The sequence below is a fragment of the Phacochoerus africanus genome, chromosome 9 (assembly GCF_016906955.1).
Source record: "Phacochoerus africanus isolate WHEZ1 chromosome 9, ROS_Pafr_v1, whole genome shotgun sequence".
Classification (NCBI taxonomy): domain Eukaryota; kingdom Metazoa; phylum Chordata; class Mammalia; order Artiodactyla; family Suidae; genus Phacochoerus; species Phacochoerus africanus.
This window is the reverse complement of record NC_062552.1, coordinates 95,391,158-95,410,446: the sequence shown is the minus strand read 5'-3', so window position 1 is coordinate 95,410,446 and position 19,289 is coordinate 95,391,158. Positions and strand designations below refer to the sequence as shown.

General features: G+C 43.2%; 1 protein-coding gene across 3 annotated transcripts in view; it reads left to right on the top strand.

Annotated features, from left to right (window-relative positions):
- The first annotated feature begins 617 nt into the window (after positions 1–617).
- Positions 618–19,289, top strand: part of DCAF5 (DDB1 and CUL4 associated factor 5) — a 93,922-nt gene continuing 75,250 nt past the window's right edge. Inside the window, exon 1 of one of the 3 annotated variants that reach the window (XM_047797564.1) lies at positions 618–990. In XM_047797564.1, the coding sequence (XP_047653520.1) occupies positions 777–990 (214 nt within the window). In that variant the 5' untranslated portion in view covers positions 618–776. Of the gene's footprint in view, positions 991–17,838; positions 17,859–19,289 lie in introns of those variants that run through there. The other 2 variants (XM_047797565.1, XM_047797566.1) reach the window with 2 other exon arrangements.

Sequence of the window (19,289 nt, the reverse complement as noted above, 5' to 3'; positions counted from 1 at the left end):
CAACCTTACCCCAAGAGTCCAGTCCTAACTCCTGGTTCCCTTCCCGTGGGCAGGGCTCGGGCGGCCCCAGGAAGAGGTGAACTGAGGGAGGACGATCGGAGCCTGTGCTCGCAGTCCTCCCTCCACCTCTCTGCCATCTCGGGCTGCATTTTCCGGACCGAAAAAAAGCGCGGGGAGCCGCACTCGCCCCGGCGCTGGCCCTCCGGGAGGCGACGGACCGCCGGCCGCCTGGGGAGTAAGGCGAGTCCGCAGCCCCGTGGCCACTTTGATTGTTGCGCGCCTCCAACTTCACAGAGTGCAACGCTCAGGGGGTGCAGCCGGGCCTCCGCCCTGCGCGACTCGGGTCCTCGCGCGGGGAGGAGCTGCGGCGCGGGGACAGCCGAGCCGCCGCCCGCCGCCTCGAGGCCAGCAGCCCGCGTCCTTCCCGCCTGGAGCCCGCGGCGGGGGAGGGGCCGCTGCCACCCGCATTCTCCCGGCCCCCGCGGCCGGCGGAAGGGCCGCGCGCATCGCGGAAGCGCGGCCGCAGCTGAGGATCAGCTGCTGGAGGGGGCGGAGAAGGAGAAGGAGGAGCCTAGGAGGGGGAAGGGGAGGGAGGGGACCGTCAGGAAGCCGCGAACGCCACCGAGTGTCTGCACACCTCGCTCCGTCTGCTATGGCTGGTTAAAGAACCATCCGGATCGCAGCGCGGGGGGAGGGCCGGGTGGGGGGAGAGCGGCGGCCGCGCGTGAGGCCGAGGGAGGGGCGGCGGCGCGAGCGGCGGCGGCGGCGGTTCCAGCATGAAGAGGAGAGCTGGCCTGGGGGGCAGCATGAGGTCAGTGGTGGGCTTCTTGTCCCAGCGGGGCTTGCATGGGGACCCCCTGCTCACTCAGGACTTTCAGAGGAGACGCCTGCGAGGCTGCAGAAACCTCTACAAGAAGGACCTCCTCGGCCACTTCGGCTGTGTCAATGCCATTGAATTCTCCAACAATGGAGGCCAGTGGCTGGTCTCAGGTAAATCAACCCCCTTCCCCTCCCTGCGGCCCCTTCCAACCTCCCTTTTCCGCTCTCCCTCGCTACCCTCCTCCTGCCCTCCGTCCCCACCCCCTCCCTCCTCACCCCCCCTCCCTTCGGCGGTGGGAAGGTTGGGTGTCAGATTAAAACCTTGGCACGGGGAGAGAGGGAGGGAGGGGAAGGAGAGGATGTCTTCTATAAAATAAAAGACCTAAAATGGTTGACAGGTCCTTAATTCGCCTATCCCAAGTGTAAAGTGCTCTCTCCTGGTGACTGCCCTGAAAGTGTGGGTCGGGGAGGGGGGCGAGGTTACTGCTTGACAAAGTTTGATGGGAAACTCTTCCTCCGTGTACTTTAAAAGGTGCGGGGGGCATTTGGACGATTTAGAGGGGGAGGAGGCCGAGGCGCCGGAGGCGGCGGGGGGGGGGGGAAGCTCGAGCCTCTGTCGCCGGCGTCCGGGCAAGGGGCCTTGGGTCCGGGCGGTGACAGGGCCGGCCGCTGGAGGGGTGAGTGGAGGGGAGGTGACGGGCCCCTCAGGGGCCCGGCTCCATCTCCTCGGGGTCTGGGGTGGCCTCTTCCGTGTCGTGTTTTTCTTATGATTCGGGAGTGCCGAGGGCTCTGGAGGCCAAAGGGCCACTGGTCTGAACTTAAATGCGCAACTTGTGAGCCAGGGGGTGGGGAGTGGGAGACCCCGGGAGACTTGTTGGCGGGAGCCCGGCTCCTGCACCCCCTTTCCCGCGCCTGCCGTTGCAGGTGGTCTCCGCACCTCCTCCCTCCCGCCTAGCTGGCCTTGGTTGCCCCCGGGCTCCCCCTCCGGTGTGGGGAAAGTGGCGAAATCGAGGCCGGGGCTCCGGCCGAGCGGTGTAGGCCTCGCTCTCCCGGGGCGCCTAGCGACAGGCAGCTGAATCGATAGCCTATTGCTCCCGGGGAGGCCGGGGCCGAGCGGGTGGCGGCGACAGCTGCCCCGGGGGAGGTGCGCCTGCCGCCCGTGGGGGCGCTCGCTGCTGCCGCGCTCCTCCCAGGGGTCGTGGGCCCAAGGCGGGCGAATGGGGATGGGGTACGCTGGAGCCGAGGGCGGCCCCCCCGAAAGCCGGCTCAGGGGCGGAGGGCGAAGACGGCTGAGCTGGCGTTCGCGCTCGCTTTCTGCCCTCCCTACCCCGTCCCTTTTCCTACATCGAGAGGGAGGAAGCGAGAGCCTAGCACTGGACGTGGCGCTTCGCTTCACCCAGGCTAGTCCCAGAATGGTTTTCTAATTTACGTCAGTGGGCAGCTCGCCAGAAACTTCTGGGATCATGGCAAAGCATCCGTCTTCTTGACGAGTTGCACTAGGAAGTGACACGGGGCATGCGGGCCAATTTGGGGAGTAGCAGAGATAAGACTTGTGTGAACGTTTCATGATAAACCTCCTGGGGTTTCTCCAGGACTAACTTGACTTTTCCACCCCAGATCGTTTTCTCTTTGACTAGGTAGATTTTGGCCCAGGATCATCTGCCAAAGAAACCTGATATTCCACTTAAAGGCATTTCCCCAAACAAAAGCTTCCTTCCCCCACAAGGCCAAAAATTCCAGGGGCAAAAAAGGGGAAAGAGCTTTTAAAAGAGCTCTCAAAATTTTTCCCTTGCTGCTGCTTCTGTATTCATCATACTCCTGTCTCCTTTCCAGACGGGATATGTTCCATCAGAGATGTTTCCAGACACAAGTAAACTCAACCTCCTGGGTGAGGGAATTGGGGGCTGCTCTTATAGACTGAACTAATCATGTTGATTGATCATAAATGCAGTCATACGTTGTTCAATTTAACATGCTTTTTAACAATAACAGATTTATTAAGATGTAATTCACATGCCATACAATTCATCCATTTAAAGTTAACACTTTTTTAAAAAGCGCTAAAGAGTTGCCTCTCATCCTCTACCAGTTATCCTTGTGCAGTACCTTCCCCTGTGTCTGAAATGAACCCTATTTTCTCTAGACTTGGCCAGTTCATTTCCTTTATCTTAATTTTAGTTTGTGGAAGAGCAGGGGCCTTTCCAAGGGGCAGGCTCTGGCAAACCTGGTTCTAGACATTATTTCTATTTTTCTAGGCCTGAGTTGCCCATCTCCACAGTGCTTTCTGGGTTCCAGCCTTCTTTGCACCTTACTCCTCTGCCTTTCCCTCACATTTCCCTCTAGCTCAGTTCTTCCTGTTTCCTTTTTATCTACTGCTGTACTTGGTCCTAGTCCTTCCGGGAGGCTTTTCCACCTGGCTCTCTAGTTTAGCTCAGATAATGTTAGTTTTCCTTGTTCCCTGAACACAGAGTTTTGGTTAAAAGCCTTACTGCTTGCTATTCACAATCTATTCTGAGTACAACTTAATACTAATAGAAAGTTCCTCCTGTTTGCTTCAGATAAGGAAGCCCCTCTGGGAATCATATATCTACTTTCACTTGTTAAAGCTAATTAAATTTTGTTCTGGGGAATCCTTCCCAAAATTAAAGCTATTTAAGGTGTCATGTTTACATTTTATCTGTCTTGTCCTTTTTTAGCAGTTAATACCTGAGGGGAGGAGCACATAGGAGACATGCTTGCTGTCTGTACCTAATGTTTCACCATAATTTGGTGGGATGCCAGCCTCTGGGATGGTAATGAGATTACTCTTAAGCATTTTGTTGTAGTTCTTGTATCTTGTCTGGATTGGTTAAAGCCCTTGAAAGTGGTAATTAAAATGATAGATTGTTACATAGAAAAAGAGATCAGATTTGTGGTTACCCAAGGGGGGTGGGAATTTGGATGAAGACAGTCAAAAGGCACAAACTTCCAATTATAAGATAAACAAGTACTAGGGATGTGATGTGTAATGTACAACAGGATAAATATAATTAACACTGCCATATGTTATATATGAAAATTAAGAGAGCAAATCTTTAGAGTTCTCATCACAAGAAAAAAAATTTTCTATTTCTTTAGTTTTGTGTCTACATGAGATGATAGATTTTTGCTAAACTTACTGTGATTATTTCATCATGTATGTAAGCCAAGTCATTATTCTGTACACCTTAAACGTATACAGTGCTGTACCAATTATATCTCAGTAAAACTGGAAGAAAAATAATTTTTTTAAATGAAAGATTGTTGATAGTTTGTTCACTGTTTCCATTTTCTAATTGTGTAAGCAGGCTCATATGTCTTTTTTTTTTTTTTTTGTCTTTTTGCCTTTTCTAGGGCCGCTCCTGCAGCACATGGAGGTTCTCAGGCTAGGGGTCTAATTAGAGCTGTAGCCTCCAGCCTACACCAGAGCCACAGCAACGCCAGATCCGAGCCACGTCTGTGACCTACACCACAGCTCACGGCAACACCGGATCCTTAACCCACTGAGCAAGGCCAGGGATCGAACCCACAACCTCATGGTTCCTAGTCGGATTCGTTAACCACTGAGCCATGGCAGGAACTCCAAGCAGGCTCATATTTCTTCTGATATACACTATTTGATAGAATTCACTTAGACGGAGAGCACAAATGTTTACATGACTCCCCCGGCCTTAGGAAATGCTGTTTTTGTTAAGGATACATCATTGCTTTTTTTGTTCTAACAACTATCGCCTTTTCTAGGGTACAGTGAGGCTAGCAGATATCAAGAGTAAGCCAGAGAAAACCAGGAAGGAGAAAAGGTGCCCTGCTGGGAAGTGAGACTTTGACAGCCATAGGGGGAGGATGGATTTTTGACATTTTGAAACATAGAAATATTTTAACCCAAAAAGTATTTTTCTTTACTGTTGATTAGAAAAGGGCACTATTGTGATATGATGTAAAGCAGTGTGGTATATATAGCATACACATAGTTGAAATCACTGCTGTGTCATTTAATGCGTGACCTTAGTCAAGTTGCTAAGCCTCTCTTTCCTGATATAAGCAATGGGAAAGCAGCACCCACTTGTAGGGCTGTTGTGAGAGCCACATTAGGCAGAGTTTAGACTGGGTGCTGAACAGAGTGCCAGGCCACTCAGAAAAAAATGCTGAGTTTGTTTTCTTTCCCCTTTGTACTTCTAACTCATGGTGTCATTATTAGCTGACACTTGTTCTTACAGTGCTGGTAATGAACATGTGCAGTGGGGCAGACAGGAGAATTTTGTGACTTTTTGATGAGGAATGAGGAGGCATAATATGGTGTGGAAATTGGCATTGGGTGTCACACGATATATTGGAGGCTCTACCAGCCACAAGTTTTTGTATGACTTTAGTTAAAACTTCACGCCTCAGCCGTAAACTTGGATCACAAGTTGCCCTTACTACCCAACACAGAGGTGGTATTCAGTGATATGTCGCATGTGAAGGTACTTTGTGGACTATAGGGTTTGAATGAACATTACTTTCTGTAAAGGATAGCTTATGCTCGATGCTTGCAGTCTCATCTTGGAATATTTATGGGTGTTATTTCTTTGAGAGATAATGAACAACATTGTGTGTTGAAGTGCTACTTACCAGAGTTCCTAACAACATCAAGGAGGTTATGCTAGGACACATATATAAAGGGTTAGCCTGCCTGGGTTTACCTTTTAAGTCTTTGGTTGCATCTAATTCTTTAAGTTGCCCCTTAGATTTCTCCTTTTGCTTATGGGGTCTTTTGTATGTTTGTTTCAAAGTCTTTTTATTTTTTTTTCCTGGGGAAGAAGATGAACATCTTCTGATTTGACTGAGAGACCAATCAGAATGTAGCTCTGTATATACCTCATTTGGATGATAACTCTCTGCTTTCTGGTATCTTGTAAATGGTTTGTGTAAACAGAATCTAGCAGTAAACAGAAGTATTCAGCTCTCTGGGATGAGAGTTGCTGTAATATTGTTTACCCTGAATTGATATTTAAAGCACTGGAACTTGTAGAGCTAAGCAGATTAATAACCCATAAGTATGAAGTTTTGAATTACAAAGAGAGGTTATGATCTCTCTTTTTCTTTTTCTTTTTTTGTCTTTTTGCCATTTCTTGGGCCGCTTCCGGGGCATATGGAGGTTCCCAGGCTAGGGGTCGAATTGGAGCTGTAGCTGCCTACGCCAGAGCCACAGCAACGCGGGATCTGAGCTGAGTCTGCAGCCTACACCACAGCTCACAGTAACGCCAGATGTTAACCCACTGAACAAGGGCAGGGACCGAACCCGCAACCTCATGGTTCCTAGTCGGATTCGTTAACCACTGCACCACGACGGGAACTCCCTGATCTCTTTTTTTAATGTGTGTGACTAAATGTAGAAAAAGCACCTTCAGAAGCTTTTCAAATAGCATCAGCAACTATACTATTTCAAAGTGCTAATTAAGTAGAAGTTGTGAATGGGGAGAGGTATTTAATTATTTGGTCATAATATTTATAATTGGGCTAACTATTTAGTCCTATTTCTGTTTCATATGGGTCTCTGACTTTATTGATCATTATAAGCATCCACAGTTGATAGAGATAAGAGCATGAACTCTGGAGTCTAGAGTGCCTGGGGGTGAACATCACCTCGCTAACTAGGTTACCTTTGATAAGTCACTTATCCTTTCTGTTTCCTCATCCATATAATAAAGACAGTAATACCTCACAGGGTTGTAGAGCATTGAATGAAATAACACTTATAATGTTCTTTGCACAAGGGCCTAGATCATGCCATTGTAGCATTGGTTGCTGCTAGTGTCTTAACTGTTATTACTGTTGTTTAACTTGAACCTCACAAAAAGATGTTAGGAGATTGACACTCAACATCTAACATTGCACATGGCACAGTGCAGTGTGAAAAATTGAGAATGATCTCAAGGAGAGGAATTGTTAGAAATACTTTGTGAATAATCTAAATTCCAATATTGTCATCAAAGCATAATTTTAAGCTTCAAGTAATAGCTTTGATAATAACTGTATGCTTAATTGGAACGCATTAATTAATGATCATTTCCTGTTGCCCAGTTACGAGTTATATTTCATTTTATGGAATCAATTTTTTTGTAGATAACTTTGTGTGAGAGTGTATTATCTACAGGTAAAGTTTGTGCCTTTAGCCAGTTAAAGTCTCGTTTTATTAAAACTTCTCATATGTTTAATTAGAATGAATTCCTTGGTCTGGGGGTTAATTTATCAAGAGAAATAGGGCCAACAGCAGGGCAGATTTCTTTTTCTTTTTTTATTAAAGTATAGTTGATTCACAGTGTTGTGCCAGGGCAGATTTCTGATTTTAAAAAACTTTTGTAATAAGTACATTTTGACATGGAGATTAGGAAATCAGTTCTTGCTTTTTCTTCTGGGCTTTTTCTTTTTACTGATAATTCATTCCTGTGAAGGCATTAAATTTTATTCTTTGGTCTATTAGTTCAATGAATAGTTTTTGAGTGCATACTGTTTATAAGACAGGAGCTGTGGGAAGAACAGAGATGATGAATCAGATAGAAATCAGCCTCTTAAGCTTGCATTTTAGCAACATTTACTTCTCAGTTGTAACAGTGCATGACCCTTTTTAACTTTTTCTTCTGCTTAATGACACTTTAATAGATATTTGATTTTTCTCTAGATTGTGGTCTTTAATACAACAAAAATCCCCTTGTCTATGAGCTTTAGTGGGAAAGAAAGAGGCTCATAGATAATAGCTTTCGAGGACATTGCTATGATAAATTATAGGGAACATGTCATAAGGATAAGATTATAACATGGATATTTTATAGATACACATTTTTTTTTCCTACTTGTTCTTCAGTCAGCTAATTGATATCTGTCAAAGATTGGCAAATTTAGAATTATACCTAGGTTTGTCACTTCTGCTTTAAATAACCTAGTGAGGTTTAACTAATGACCACTAGTCTTATTGGACATTATAAGCATATCAAAAAGTCTGTGTGTTCAGTATTGTTCAAAGGATCACCACTGATTTGACTCAGGTCAATGTGTTTTTGATTTAATATTAAGAGTTCTAAAGAAGAGCAGTAGCCTTCAGTTATGTATCCTGGCACACTGAAAGGAGGTGTCAGGCCAGGTACAGGTATGTGCTCATTCACTGATTATTGATAGATTTGGTTTTCAGGTACAGTTGGAATCATATAGATCAGGGAAACTTTACTGACCAGTAAATTGAGGCAAATGGATACTGCTTTCTGAATTCTGAGTTAGGAAGTGGATGCATTTATTTTCTTGTGCTTTGAGCAAGGTGAAGAGTACTTTCATTGCTAATAAACAAAGAGTGCTTATTTTGATCTTTCCTTTTCTCTTACATGGTTTCAAGAAAGAAGTAATTGCTTTTCTCATTTTTTTAGTCTCATTTTGATCTTTCCTTTTCTCTTACATGGTTTCAAGAAAGAAGTAATTGCTCTACTCATTTTTTTAGTATGAATTTTAAAGACTTATAAGGTTGAGGGAACTAAAATCCTTATATTCAAATGAAGATTATGTAGGTTAAAAGGAACTGATTTTGTTTTAAAATTTTCGTTTTCAATTTTTAGTGCCCCACATTATATTAATAGCATTTTTTCTTATAATTAAAAAACTGAATATTGATCTGTTAGGATTAACCCTTAGGTTACTGTGTCAATGTGAAATTACATTTCTATTCTCTGTTCTTTAAAATTTTTTTTTGTCTTTTGTCTTTTTTGTTGTTGTTGTTATTGTTGTTGTTGTTGCTATTTCTTGGGCCGCTCCTGCGGCATATGGAGGTTCCCAGGCTAGGGGTTGAATCGGAGCTGTAGCCACCGGCCTACGCCAGAGCCACAGCAACGCGGGATCCGAGCCGCGTCTGCAACCTACACCACAGCTCACGGCAACGCCGGATCGTTAACCCACTGAGCAAGGGCAGGGACCGAACCTGCAACCTCATAGTTTCTAGTCGGATTCGTTAACCACTGCGCCACGACGGGAACTCCCCTGTTCTTTAAAATTTTTAAGTAATAAGGTTAGGTTACTCTTGGGTATATAAGTGATATAAAGTGTGGGTATATAGGCTGGTTTTAGGTGATCTTGAAGTGAATATTTACATTTTTAATAGCACATTGATTTTACACATGGTAGAAAATATAAATATAAAATAAAATATCTTTCATGGATTTATTGCTCAAGGTGAGGTTAATTTTTTTTTCTTTTTGTCTTTTTAGGGCTATACCAGTGGCATATGGAAGTTCCCAGGCTAGGGGTCAAATTGGAGTTGTGGCTGCTAGCCTGTGCCACAGCCACAGCAATGCCAGATCTGAGCCTCTTCTGCAAACTACACCATAGCTTGTGGCAATGCCGGATCCTTAACCCACTGAGTGAGACCAGGGATCAAACCCACATCCTCATAGATATTAGTCGGGTTTGTAACCCACTGAGCCACAATGGGAACTCCCAGGTGAGGTTAAATTTTAAAAAGTCAATTTAAAGTAAAAGAATGTGTCGTGTGGATATGGCACAAATCAAAAGGTCATCATGATTGACTGAAACTTGGGAAATAATGCAGAAGGTAACCTTTTTTATTTCTTCCTGTTTTCTCATAAAATCAAAGAGATGGAAAGAACTTCATTTTATGGAAAAGGGAGTAGAGAAGTAGAAAGGTGACTTGCCCATAGCTGCCTGGTTAGTCTTTGGCAGTGAAGACTCTTAAGTAGGGCCCGTTGCTCCAAGGCAAGTGCTGCTTCTAAGTTGCATTTTTATATTTTTCTGTCCCTTTTCTTAAGGGCAGGCCACCATTTCTGGAGCTCATCTAAAAATTTGAAAGCTGGGAGTTCCCGTTGTGGCGCAGTGGTTAATGAATCCGACTAGGAACCATGAGGTTGCGGGTTCAATCCCTGGCCTTGCTCAGTGGGTTGGGGATCTGGCGTTGCCGTGAGCTGTGGTGTAGGTCGCAGACACAGCTCAGATCCCGCGTTGCTGTGGCTCTGGTGTAGGCCAGTGGCTATAGCTCCGATTCAACCCCTAGCCTGGGAACCTCCATATGCCTCAGGAGTGGCCCAAGAAATGGCAAAAAAGACCAAAAATAAATAAATAAATAAAATAAAAAATAAAAAAAATAAAAATTTGAAAACTGAGTGTTAGCAATTTCTGAGCACATGTCCAACTCTAGTTGCTCATTTTGGGTGATATATTGTATTTCTTTGTTTTGCTGTAAATAACTTGTTCCACACAGGTATCTTATATTTAGTTATTCATTTTTTATACTTATTTAGCATGTAATGTGTGCCAGCCTCTCTGCTAAATACTTTATGTCTTATTTGTCACTTAGAAAATAGCCAGTGCTATCTATAATCTAGAAAGACAAGGGGATTTAAAGGTTTCATATTAATTGTCATAACTAAGTGCTAAAGAGTAAAGAAAGGACATTGATAAATGACTGTTAGGGGTTCTGTAATGAGAACAGGTAGGGCATTAGTGGAAAAAATAGATATTGGAATTCATTGGTTTTGGCTAAAAGGAAGTGAAATAGAATCTAGGAATGAAGAAAAAATTCTACCTTGTCTGTTACCTTGGTCTTGGTAGAACATTTGGTTCCAATAGCTGCTTCCTATGCTTTTGTTCTTTTCACCTTTAAAACTTACTAGTCACTACTGTCAACATAATATAAGCTTCCTAAAACTTAACTCATTATCTCATATCCCCTGCTGACCCCTCAAAAATCTACACTGTTCCCTAGTGCCTACCAAATTAAGTTAGGAATACCTCGTCTGACTTTGAAAGGTTTTTTGTTTGTTTGTTTGTTTGTTTTTTGTCTTAAAAAGACCTAAAAGGGCCGTACTGGCAGCACGTGGGAAATTCCCAGACTTGGAGTCGAATCAGAGCTGCAGCTGCCAGCCCATGCCACAGCCGCAGCAATGCCAGATCCAAGCACGTCTGTGACCTACACCAGCTCACAGCAACACTGGATCCTTTAACACACTGAGCAAGGTCAGGGATTGAACTCCTGTCCTCATGGATACTAGTCAGGTTTGTTACCACTTGAGCCACAACCGAAACTCCCCCCTACCTGTCTTTGAGATACTGCAGTCTATAAAAATAAATATTTAACTAAGGAGTTCCCATCGTGGCGCAGTGGTTAACGAATCCGACTAGGAACCATAAAGTTGCGGGTTCAGTCCCTGCCCTTGCTCAGTGGGTTAAGGATCCGGCGTTGCCGTGAGCTGTGGTGTAGGTTGCAGGCGAGGCTGGGATCTTGTGTTGCTGTGGCTCTGGCGTAGGCCAGTGGCTACAGCTCCGATTCGACCCCTAGCCTGGGAACCTCCATATGCCGCGGGAGCGGCCCAAAAGAAATAGCAAAAAGACAAAAAAAAAAAAATAAAATAAATAAATAAATATTTAACCAAAAAAAAGGTTACTATTTGAGCATGTTGTTCATTTATCAGATACTTGGGGGATGTTTCATATGTCAGTCACATTTACATATACGATCAAATCTAATACTTAAAGATCTTTCCTAAGGTAGGGATAGTACTCTTAAGATTATACATACATATGAGGAAACTGAGGTTTAGAGAAGTAAAGTAATTCATGAAAGCAAATAGTTTGTGGTGGAGCTAGATTTCCAGCCTGAGTCTGCATAAGTTCTGAGACATGTTGCCAACCCCTCTGAAATTTTTAGAATGTTATGCACATTTTGAAACGATTTGGCCTTTCCCCTACATTCTCATCTCCCTATCTCTCACCTCTCAGACTTGCTAATGCTTTTTCCCCTTTATTTGGAAACAGAGGAAGGGGTGGGGCTGAGGAGATGGATCATGGGCTTGGAGCCAATAAGCACAGTTCTGGTCATAGCTGCAGGGCTCACCCCTCAAGCAGCTCTCACTCTGGACTAAAAATGACTTCACTTGGATTTTGGTCTTGGCTTCCATTTGAAGCCTCCTTCCTTAACACTGCACGTTCTCTGCCCCCTTAAGTAAACCACGTGACTAACTTCACACTGGGTTAACCGCAGCTACTTCAGTCTAATTAGGAGTAGGTGTACAGACTCTGGTTATCACGTTGGTTCCTCTTCTCCATTAGCTCAACTAAAAGTACTAACAATATATATGTATTTACTGAACCTGTGATTTGAGTTTGATTTTTGCTGAAAGCATGTTGATTATGTTTGGCTGAATTCCAACCAACAGAAATAGGTATCTTTCCTTATAATTATACATGGGCAGAAAATATCTATGCCTAGGGCATAGATAAATAATGCCCTTCAGAGTAAAGTGCTTTTTGAAGAAGATTTAAACAATGTAACCTGAGGGAGGGATCTGCCTAGAGAGCACTGTCAATCATTTGGAAGCACTTTAAACACTAACCTAAAGCCTAGTGTTCTTGCAAGTTAAGTTTACTTCTATACCAGCAACTTTACTCCATTTCTGTGAAAAAGAAGGTATTTTCTTCTGTTACTCACTGACTGACTGAACACAGAGGGTTGCTCTTCAGGTTCTGGTTTTGGATCCCACTTGCCCTTCACATCAGTTTTCCTAGGGATTTAGGGAGAGCCTTGACAATCGTAGTTCTTCTTTTCCCATGCCTTCATGTTCACACTTCCACCTTGCTTGCTTCTTGCACTTTGCAGTGGGGAAACCTGAGATTCTATCATGTACCTCTTAGGATACAGAGTTGATGTGCATTGAGATCAGATCTGCTTGCTTTGAGGACCGTTTTCCAGTTAGGGCCAGTCTTAAGGGAATTACATTCCAGAGGGCTGGGGCATGTAGGACTCAATGAGAAAATGGCGTTTGAGGTAACTGACAGATTAATAATAGATCCAAATAGCAGAGATGATGTTGGAAGAAAGGCCGATTTCCATCTTTTGCCTTTGCCAGAGCTGCTGCATTTGATAAGGTAAGATTACATATATAGTTGATCAGGTAACTATAGGTTCTTTTGCCTTTGCGGGGATCCTTTATACCTAAGGTGACCATATATCCTGGTTTACTTGGGACCATCTGATTTCCTCATTGTCCTGGTACAATGATTAGTGCTCCTTTCATTCTTAAAAAAGTCCTAGTTTAGGAATTCCCGTCGTGGCGCAGTGGTTAACGAATCCAGCTAGGAACCATGAGGTTGCGGGTTCGGCCCCTGCCCTTGCTCAGTGGGTTAACGATCCGGCGTTGCCGTGAGCTGTGGTGTAGGTCGCAGACACGGCTCGGATCCCACGTTGCTGTGGCTCTGGCGTAGGCTGGCAGCTACAGCTCTGATTCGACCCCTAGCCTGGGAACCTCCATATGCCTCGGGAGCGGTCCAAGAAATGGCAAAAAGACAAAAAAATAAAATAAAAAATAAAACTGTTAAAAAAAAAAAAGTCCTAGTTTATTTATTTTTATTTTTATTGTCTTTTCTAGGGCCACACCTAAGACATACGGAGGTTCCCAGGCTAGGGGTCTAATCAGAGCTGTAGCCACTGGCCTACGCCAGTGCCACAGCAACGCCAGATCCGAGCCACGTCTGCGACGGACCTGCACCATAGCTCACGGCAACTCTGGATCCTTAACCCACTGAGCAAGGCCAGGGATCAAACCCGCAACCTCATGGTTCCTAGTCGGATTTGTTAACCACAGAGCCACGACGGGGACTCCAAAAAAAATCCTAGTTTAGATGATAAGTCATTTTGCCACTTACTCAAGATCATCCTTGTACTTAGGTAAAATTAAAGCACTAGCCTCTTAGCTCCTCCCATTCACCACTGAATGCCTCTTCTGGAAAAGCCTCCAGGCCTTCATTCTTCCCTTTCAGCTGCCACTTTCAAGATACTGAGTTGAATCTGAGAGGTAGAGTTGTTGGTTGTCCTCTCCTTGTCCTCTTATTAGAAAAAAAAGACTACAAACCATTAAGAAAATCGTAGATCTAGAGGCTGTTAGCCCTTCCTTTTCTGTATACCTTCTCTAATAGTTCTTGTTCTACTGTTCAGTTGTTGCACATTCTTTTTTCTCTTTCTTTCTTTCTTCCTACCTTCCTTCTTTCCTCTTTCTTTCTTTTTGTCTTCCTGTGGATTGGTACCTTTTGTAGAATTGATTTTGAGGAAAGGTGTTTTTTCCTGAAATATTTTTAACCAAAAGTTGTATGATATTGATATTAAAATCATGCTTAAGTCTTAGTTTTGTGGAGTATCTGTCTAACACCAGATACATTTGGAATAAAATTTGGCCCCCTCAAGTGTATAGGTTGGGTGAGAAGGGTTTTTAGGAATTACAGTTTTTCAAGTATTTGGACAGTTGGCTCTGGAAAGTCTTTCATATTATGGAATGTCAACATTAAAGAAGTTTAAAAGATCTGGATTAGAGTCCTGATTTTACCTTTCTTGTGATCTTAGGCTCCTGATGTTCATACTGGATTCATACAGTTTTATTGCTGGAAAGGACTAATGTTCATCTAATTGAAGCCTTTAATTTTACACATAAAGATATGAAGGAGCAAAGAGGTAAAGTGATTAGCTCAGTCGCTCACAACTAGAAAGTAGTACAAGCAAGATTAAAATCTGGGTCCTCTGACCTGGTCCCTCAGTAGGGAAAGTCATGAGGTTCTGCATTGATGAAGGACTTAAATAAAGTGGTTTTCTTCACCACTTGTTCTATCTGCAGTTTTATTGTCTCTGAACATAAATGTTTTGATTAAGTTGGTGGTGCCTCATTTTTCAGATTAGTATTAGAAATTTTCCAGAGTAGAGGCCTACTGTCACTCTGGTTGATTCTCTAGATTTAATTCCTAGCCTACCTATCCTTCCTTTTTTGCAAATCCAGACGCCTGTCAATCTTACTATACAACTTTCCTCGTTCTCAATTAATTTCTTTCTTCCTTCCTTTCTTTCTTTTCTCCTGTCTGCCTTTTAATCTGGCAGGTTTTGCTCATTCACTTTGTTGCCTGGCCCCGTCGGACCTAAGAGGCTGGATTGTGTGGTGAGGAGCATAATCTCTGGAGACAGATTACCTGGATTCACATCCCAACTCCCAGTCTTGGTGGTTGTGTACCTTCAGCTTATATGGCTTTTCTGCAGTTTCATCTGGATAATAAGGATAGCAAATACCTACTTCATAGGATTGTTAAGAGGATTAGAAGAGCCCATGCATTGTTTCTTCTTTTTTTTTTTTCTCGTTTTAACATTATTTCTTAACCTTTATTGTATGTTTTCTTTGAAAGACTTCTCGGCTTACAAGCATTAACGTAGACATTCTTTATGTGGCAACACATAATCCACGTACTGTTTTATAATATCGTGCATTGATTGTTGGAAGATACTGGTTAACTGAGTTATAGAGATTTTCTAAATCTTGACCCATTTCATTATGTAATGTATTTTAAGAAATCATGTTAATATCACCACCATCTGTCTCATCAGAAAAGTCTTTAAAGTTTTGGGAAGTGATTAAAGTCACTGTGGGTGAATATAAGTTTTCAAAAATTCTTTTCTTTTTTTTTTGCTTTTTAGGGCTGCACCCATAGCATATGGAGGTTCCCAGGCTAGGGGTCTAATCAGAGCTACAGCTGCCGGCCTATGCCACACTATAGCTCACAGCAACACTGAATCCTTAACCCACTGAGCGAGACCAGGAGTTGAACTCTCAACCTCATGGTTACTAGTCAGATTCGTTTCTACTGTACCACAGTGGAAATTCCAAGTTTTCCAAAATTCTTATTTTCATTTGAAAGCTTGAATTTTATCATTAGATATGAATACTGCTAGTTGTTCTCCTTGAAGTGACAGGCTCATGTTCATTTTTGAGAAAATATCTGCCAAGTACTCAAGTCTGAATAACCATAGTCTATGTCAGTTTCAAGTGAAGTGTCAGTTGTTTCCATGACAAAAGCAGCCAGTTCAGCTCACAGTACAAACTATCTCACATGTGCTTTTTCACAAAATAACCATTGTTCTTTGGTGTGTAGCGGAAGTGCTTTATGTGTACTTCATCATGCGGAGTATTAAGATGTGTACTCTGGTTGAAATTCAATAAAATTATTTTTACTGCTTCATCAGGGACATTTCTAAGTGAAACTGGCATTTATTTTTTACAACCAGTGTGTAGCAGTTAAGGACAGTCACTACCCGTGATTAGTGCTAAGGCACCAGTAGGTTTACACACCATTGCTTTTGCGCCATCAATACAATGTCAACACAATGAAAAGGCAAATAGCATTTTAGTGATATTGTGAAAATAATTTTGACTTAGCAAGCCTCCTGGGATTCATGGAACATACTTTGAGAACTACTTTTAGAACATACTTTACTGTTCTAAAGTGTGGTATATTATGGCAGCATTGTATCCTGTCAGGGCCTACATCAGAATTTAACCATTTCCTGCTTAATTCTACTTATTTTTTGCTTTTATCACAATTCTTATAGCTAAACCTTTATGAAAACTTGTATTTTCGCTTAGAATACAATCTTAGAAATGGGATTCTTGATCAATTTTTTTTTTGTATTTATAAAATGCATTTTATACATGTATATTTTTTCCCCTCTAAATGGTTGAGCTAACTTATTTATACTTGTAACAATGTATTATGAGACTGCATCATGGCTATTGTTGGGCATCATTTAATCTTTGCCAATTCAGTCAGTGTGTGAAGATGGTATTATTTAAAAATTTTTATATTTGCCAAAGTTCTCATATAACTTAATTATTGATGAGGCTGCTGAATATTTTTTTTCTTTTTTGTCTTTTTACCTTTTCTAGGGCCGCTCCTGTGGCATATGGAGGTTCCCAGGCTAGGGGTTGAATCGGAGCTGTAGCCGCCAGCCTACGCCACAGCCACAGCAATGCCAGATCCGAGCTGCATCTGCAACCTGTACCACAGCTCATGGCAACGGCAGATCCTTAACCCACTGAGCGAGGCCAGGGATCGAACCTGCAACCTCATGGTTCCTAGTCGGATTCATTAACCACCGAGCCACGACGGGAGCTCCAGCTGAATATTTTTATCTTAAATTTTGGTAATCTGTCTTTAGGCTAATTTGAGTGCAGCTGATTAGGTTGCAGCTTTGTTAAAATGGCCACATTCGCCTGGTTAACCCTGTGTTGTTTTTGTTTTTATTTTTTTGGTTGTTTTAGGGCCGCACCCGCGGCATATGGAAGTTCCCAGGCTAGAGGTCCAGTTGGAGCTACAGCTGCCGGCCTATACCACAGCCACAGCAACGCAACGCGGGATCCAAGCCAAATCTGCCACCTGCACCACAGCTCACGGAAATGCCAGATCCTTAACCCACTGAGCAAGGACAGGGATCCAACTGGCGTCCTCATGGATGCTAGTTGGGTTCGTTAACCACTGAGCCATGCATGACGGGAGCTCCTAGTAAACCTGTGTTTGAGTGTGTGTCAGATCACATGCTCATATTTAGAAGCACCCTCTTAAGGAGGTAGATATTAGAGGTGCCTGGTAAACTAGTCTCTAAATTTCAGAAGTTTCATTTGACCCTTGTCACATTTAAGGGGTATCACTTGTGCTATTATTTAACTTTCTTTCTTTTTTAGGGCTACACCTGCAGCATCTGGAAGTTCCCAGGCTAGGGGTCAAATCAGAGATGCAACTGCCGGCCTACATCACAGCCACGACAATGCAGGATCCCAGCTGCATCTGTGACCTGTGCCACAACTTGTGGCAACACCAGATCCTTAACCCACTGAGCGAGGCCAAGGATTGAACTTGCATCCTCATGGATACTAGTTGGGTTCTTAACCCTTTGAGCCACAAGGGGAACTCCCTGATATTTTTTTTAAATTGACTCCTTAAAAACTATTTGAAAGGAAACTTTATATTAATTAGAATGTCTATGAAATCATGGGTTTAATGTGCCAGGTGTTTTTTTTCCTAATACATATTAAAATATGTAATTTTTAAAATCATTTCTCTACTGGGTGAGATCATTCAGTGGCCTCTGCTTACCACACTTTAGGAACAACAGGGACTTTGGAATCACACATCTTGACTTTGAATACCACTTTGCGACTAACTGGTGGTGTATTCTTGGATAGGTGAGTCTACCTCTTTGTGCCTTAGTTTCTTCACTGGCAGAATGGGGATGTTGGAGATGATCTGTTAGGTCTCTTCCAACTCTGTTCTGTGATTCTGGTTTAAGATATTTGTGGTTTCCTTTCTCTGTTTCTGTTCAGGAATTACAGACGTTGTCTAGGGATTGGTGTGCTGGCTTAGGATTTAAAAACCCTACCTCTGTTAAACCCCACTGCTACTAGTCATCTGATTTTAGAGAAACCATTTCATTTCCCAGGGTCCTGGATGTCTTTTTAGGGTGTTGCTGCTACTTTAATTTCAGCTTTCCATTTAAGGTAGAGTGCTTCAAGCTGGGAGTCGAGGCAAACCAGTGCCTCATTTTTTCACATCTTTAAAATGGGAGTAATGTTTCTGCCCTACTTACCTAATTGCATATGTGGAAAAATGAGATAATAGGTAGATGAGAGCAATCAGTTTTCAGGAGCAGGGTACTAGGTAAGGGCAGGGTATTAGCAGAATTACCCCTCCTGGGGCTACTTCTGTAGTGAAGAACAAAATCTGTATTGTAATACCTCTCCATACCTGCTGCCTACACTTGCCATTTGATTTTTTTTCTTCCTGATTTAGGAAGTGCCATTGGACCCCAGTTTTGTGACCTTGAGCAGATCACCCAGTTTTAACTTAGCCATGGGCTAAATGCAGCCTGCACTGAAGCCTGCATTGAGCCTGCCAAAATCAGGTTGAGAAATTGGGAGATCAGACAAATGTAAGCCTGCACTCCTCTAAATGGCAGTAACTGGCTAGACTTGAGTAGTGGCTTTCCTTTAAAAAGGATTGTATAGGAGTTCCCTGATGGCTCAGCCAATTAAGGATCTGGCATTGTCGCTGCTTTGGCATGGGTCACTGCCGTGGCTGAAGGTTCACTCCGTATGCCATGGATGCAGCCAAAAAAGGGTTGTATGATCTCCAGTCTGCTATTTAATCTGTCAGATTTCACTCATCTGCTTTGTACCTGGGAGGCTGGATTGTGTGGTGAGGAGCACAGTCTCTGGAGACAGATTACTTGGATTCAGATCCCAACTCCCATTCTTGGTAGCCGTGTACTTTCAGGATATTTAGCTTTTCCTTATTTTCATCTGGATAGTAAGGATAGCAATATCTGCTTCATAGGGTTGTTAAAAGGATTAGAAGAACCATTACATGTAAAACCCTTAGGATAGTCCCTGACCCAAAGTTAATTTATCTGATGTCAGCGGTTGTTGTTGAAAGTTCAAAGAGCATAATTAGCTAACATTTATCTAGCTGGAGTTGTATATCAGGCAGTGGGCCGAGCCCTTCATACAGATCTGTCTCATTAATCGTAACATAACAGTATAAAAACAGGTAGAGTTATTTTCTCAGTTTTGCAGGTGAGAGGATACAGTTTAGAGAGGTCAACTAACCCGTCTAAAGGT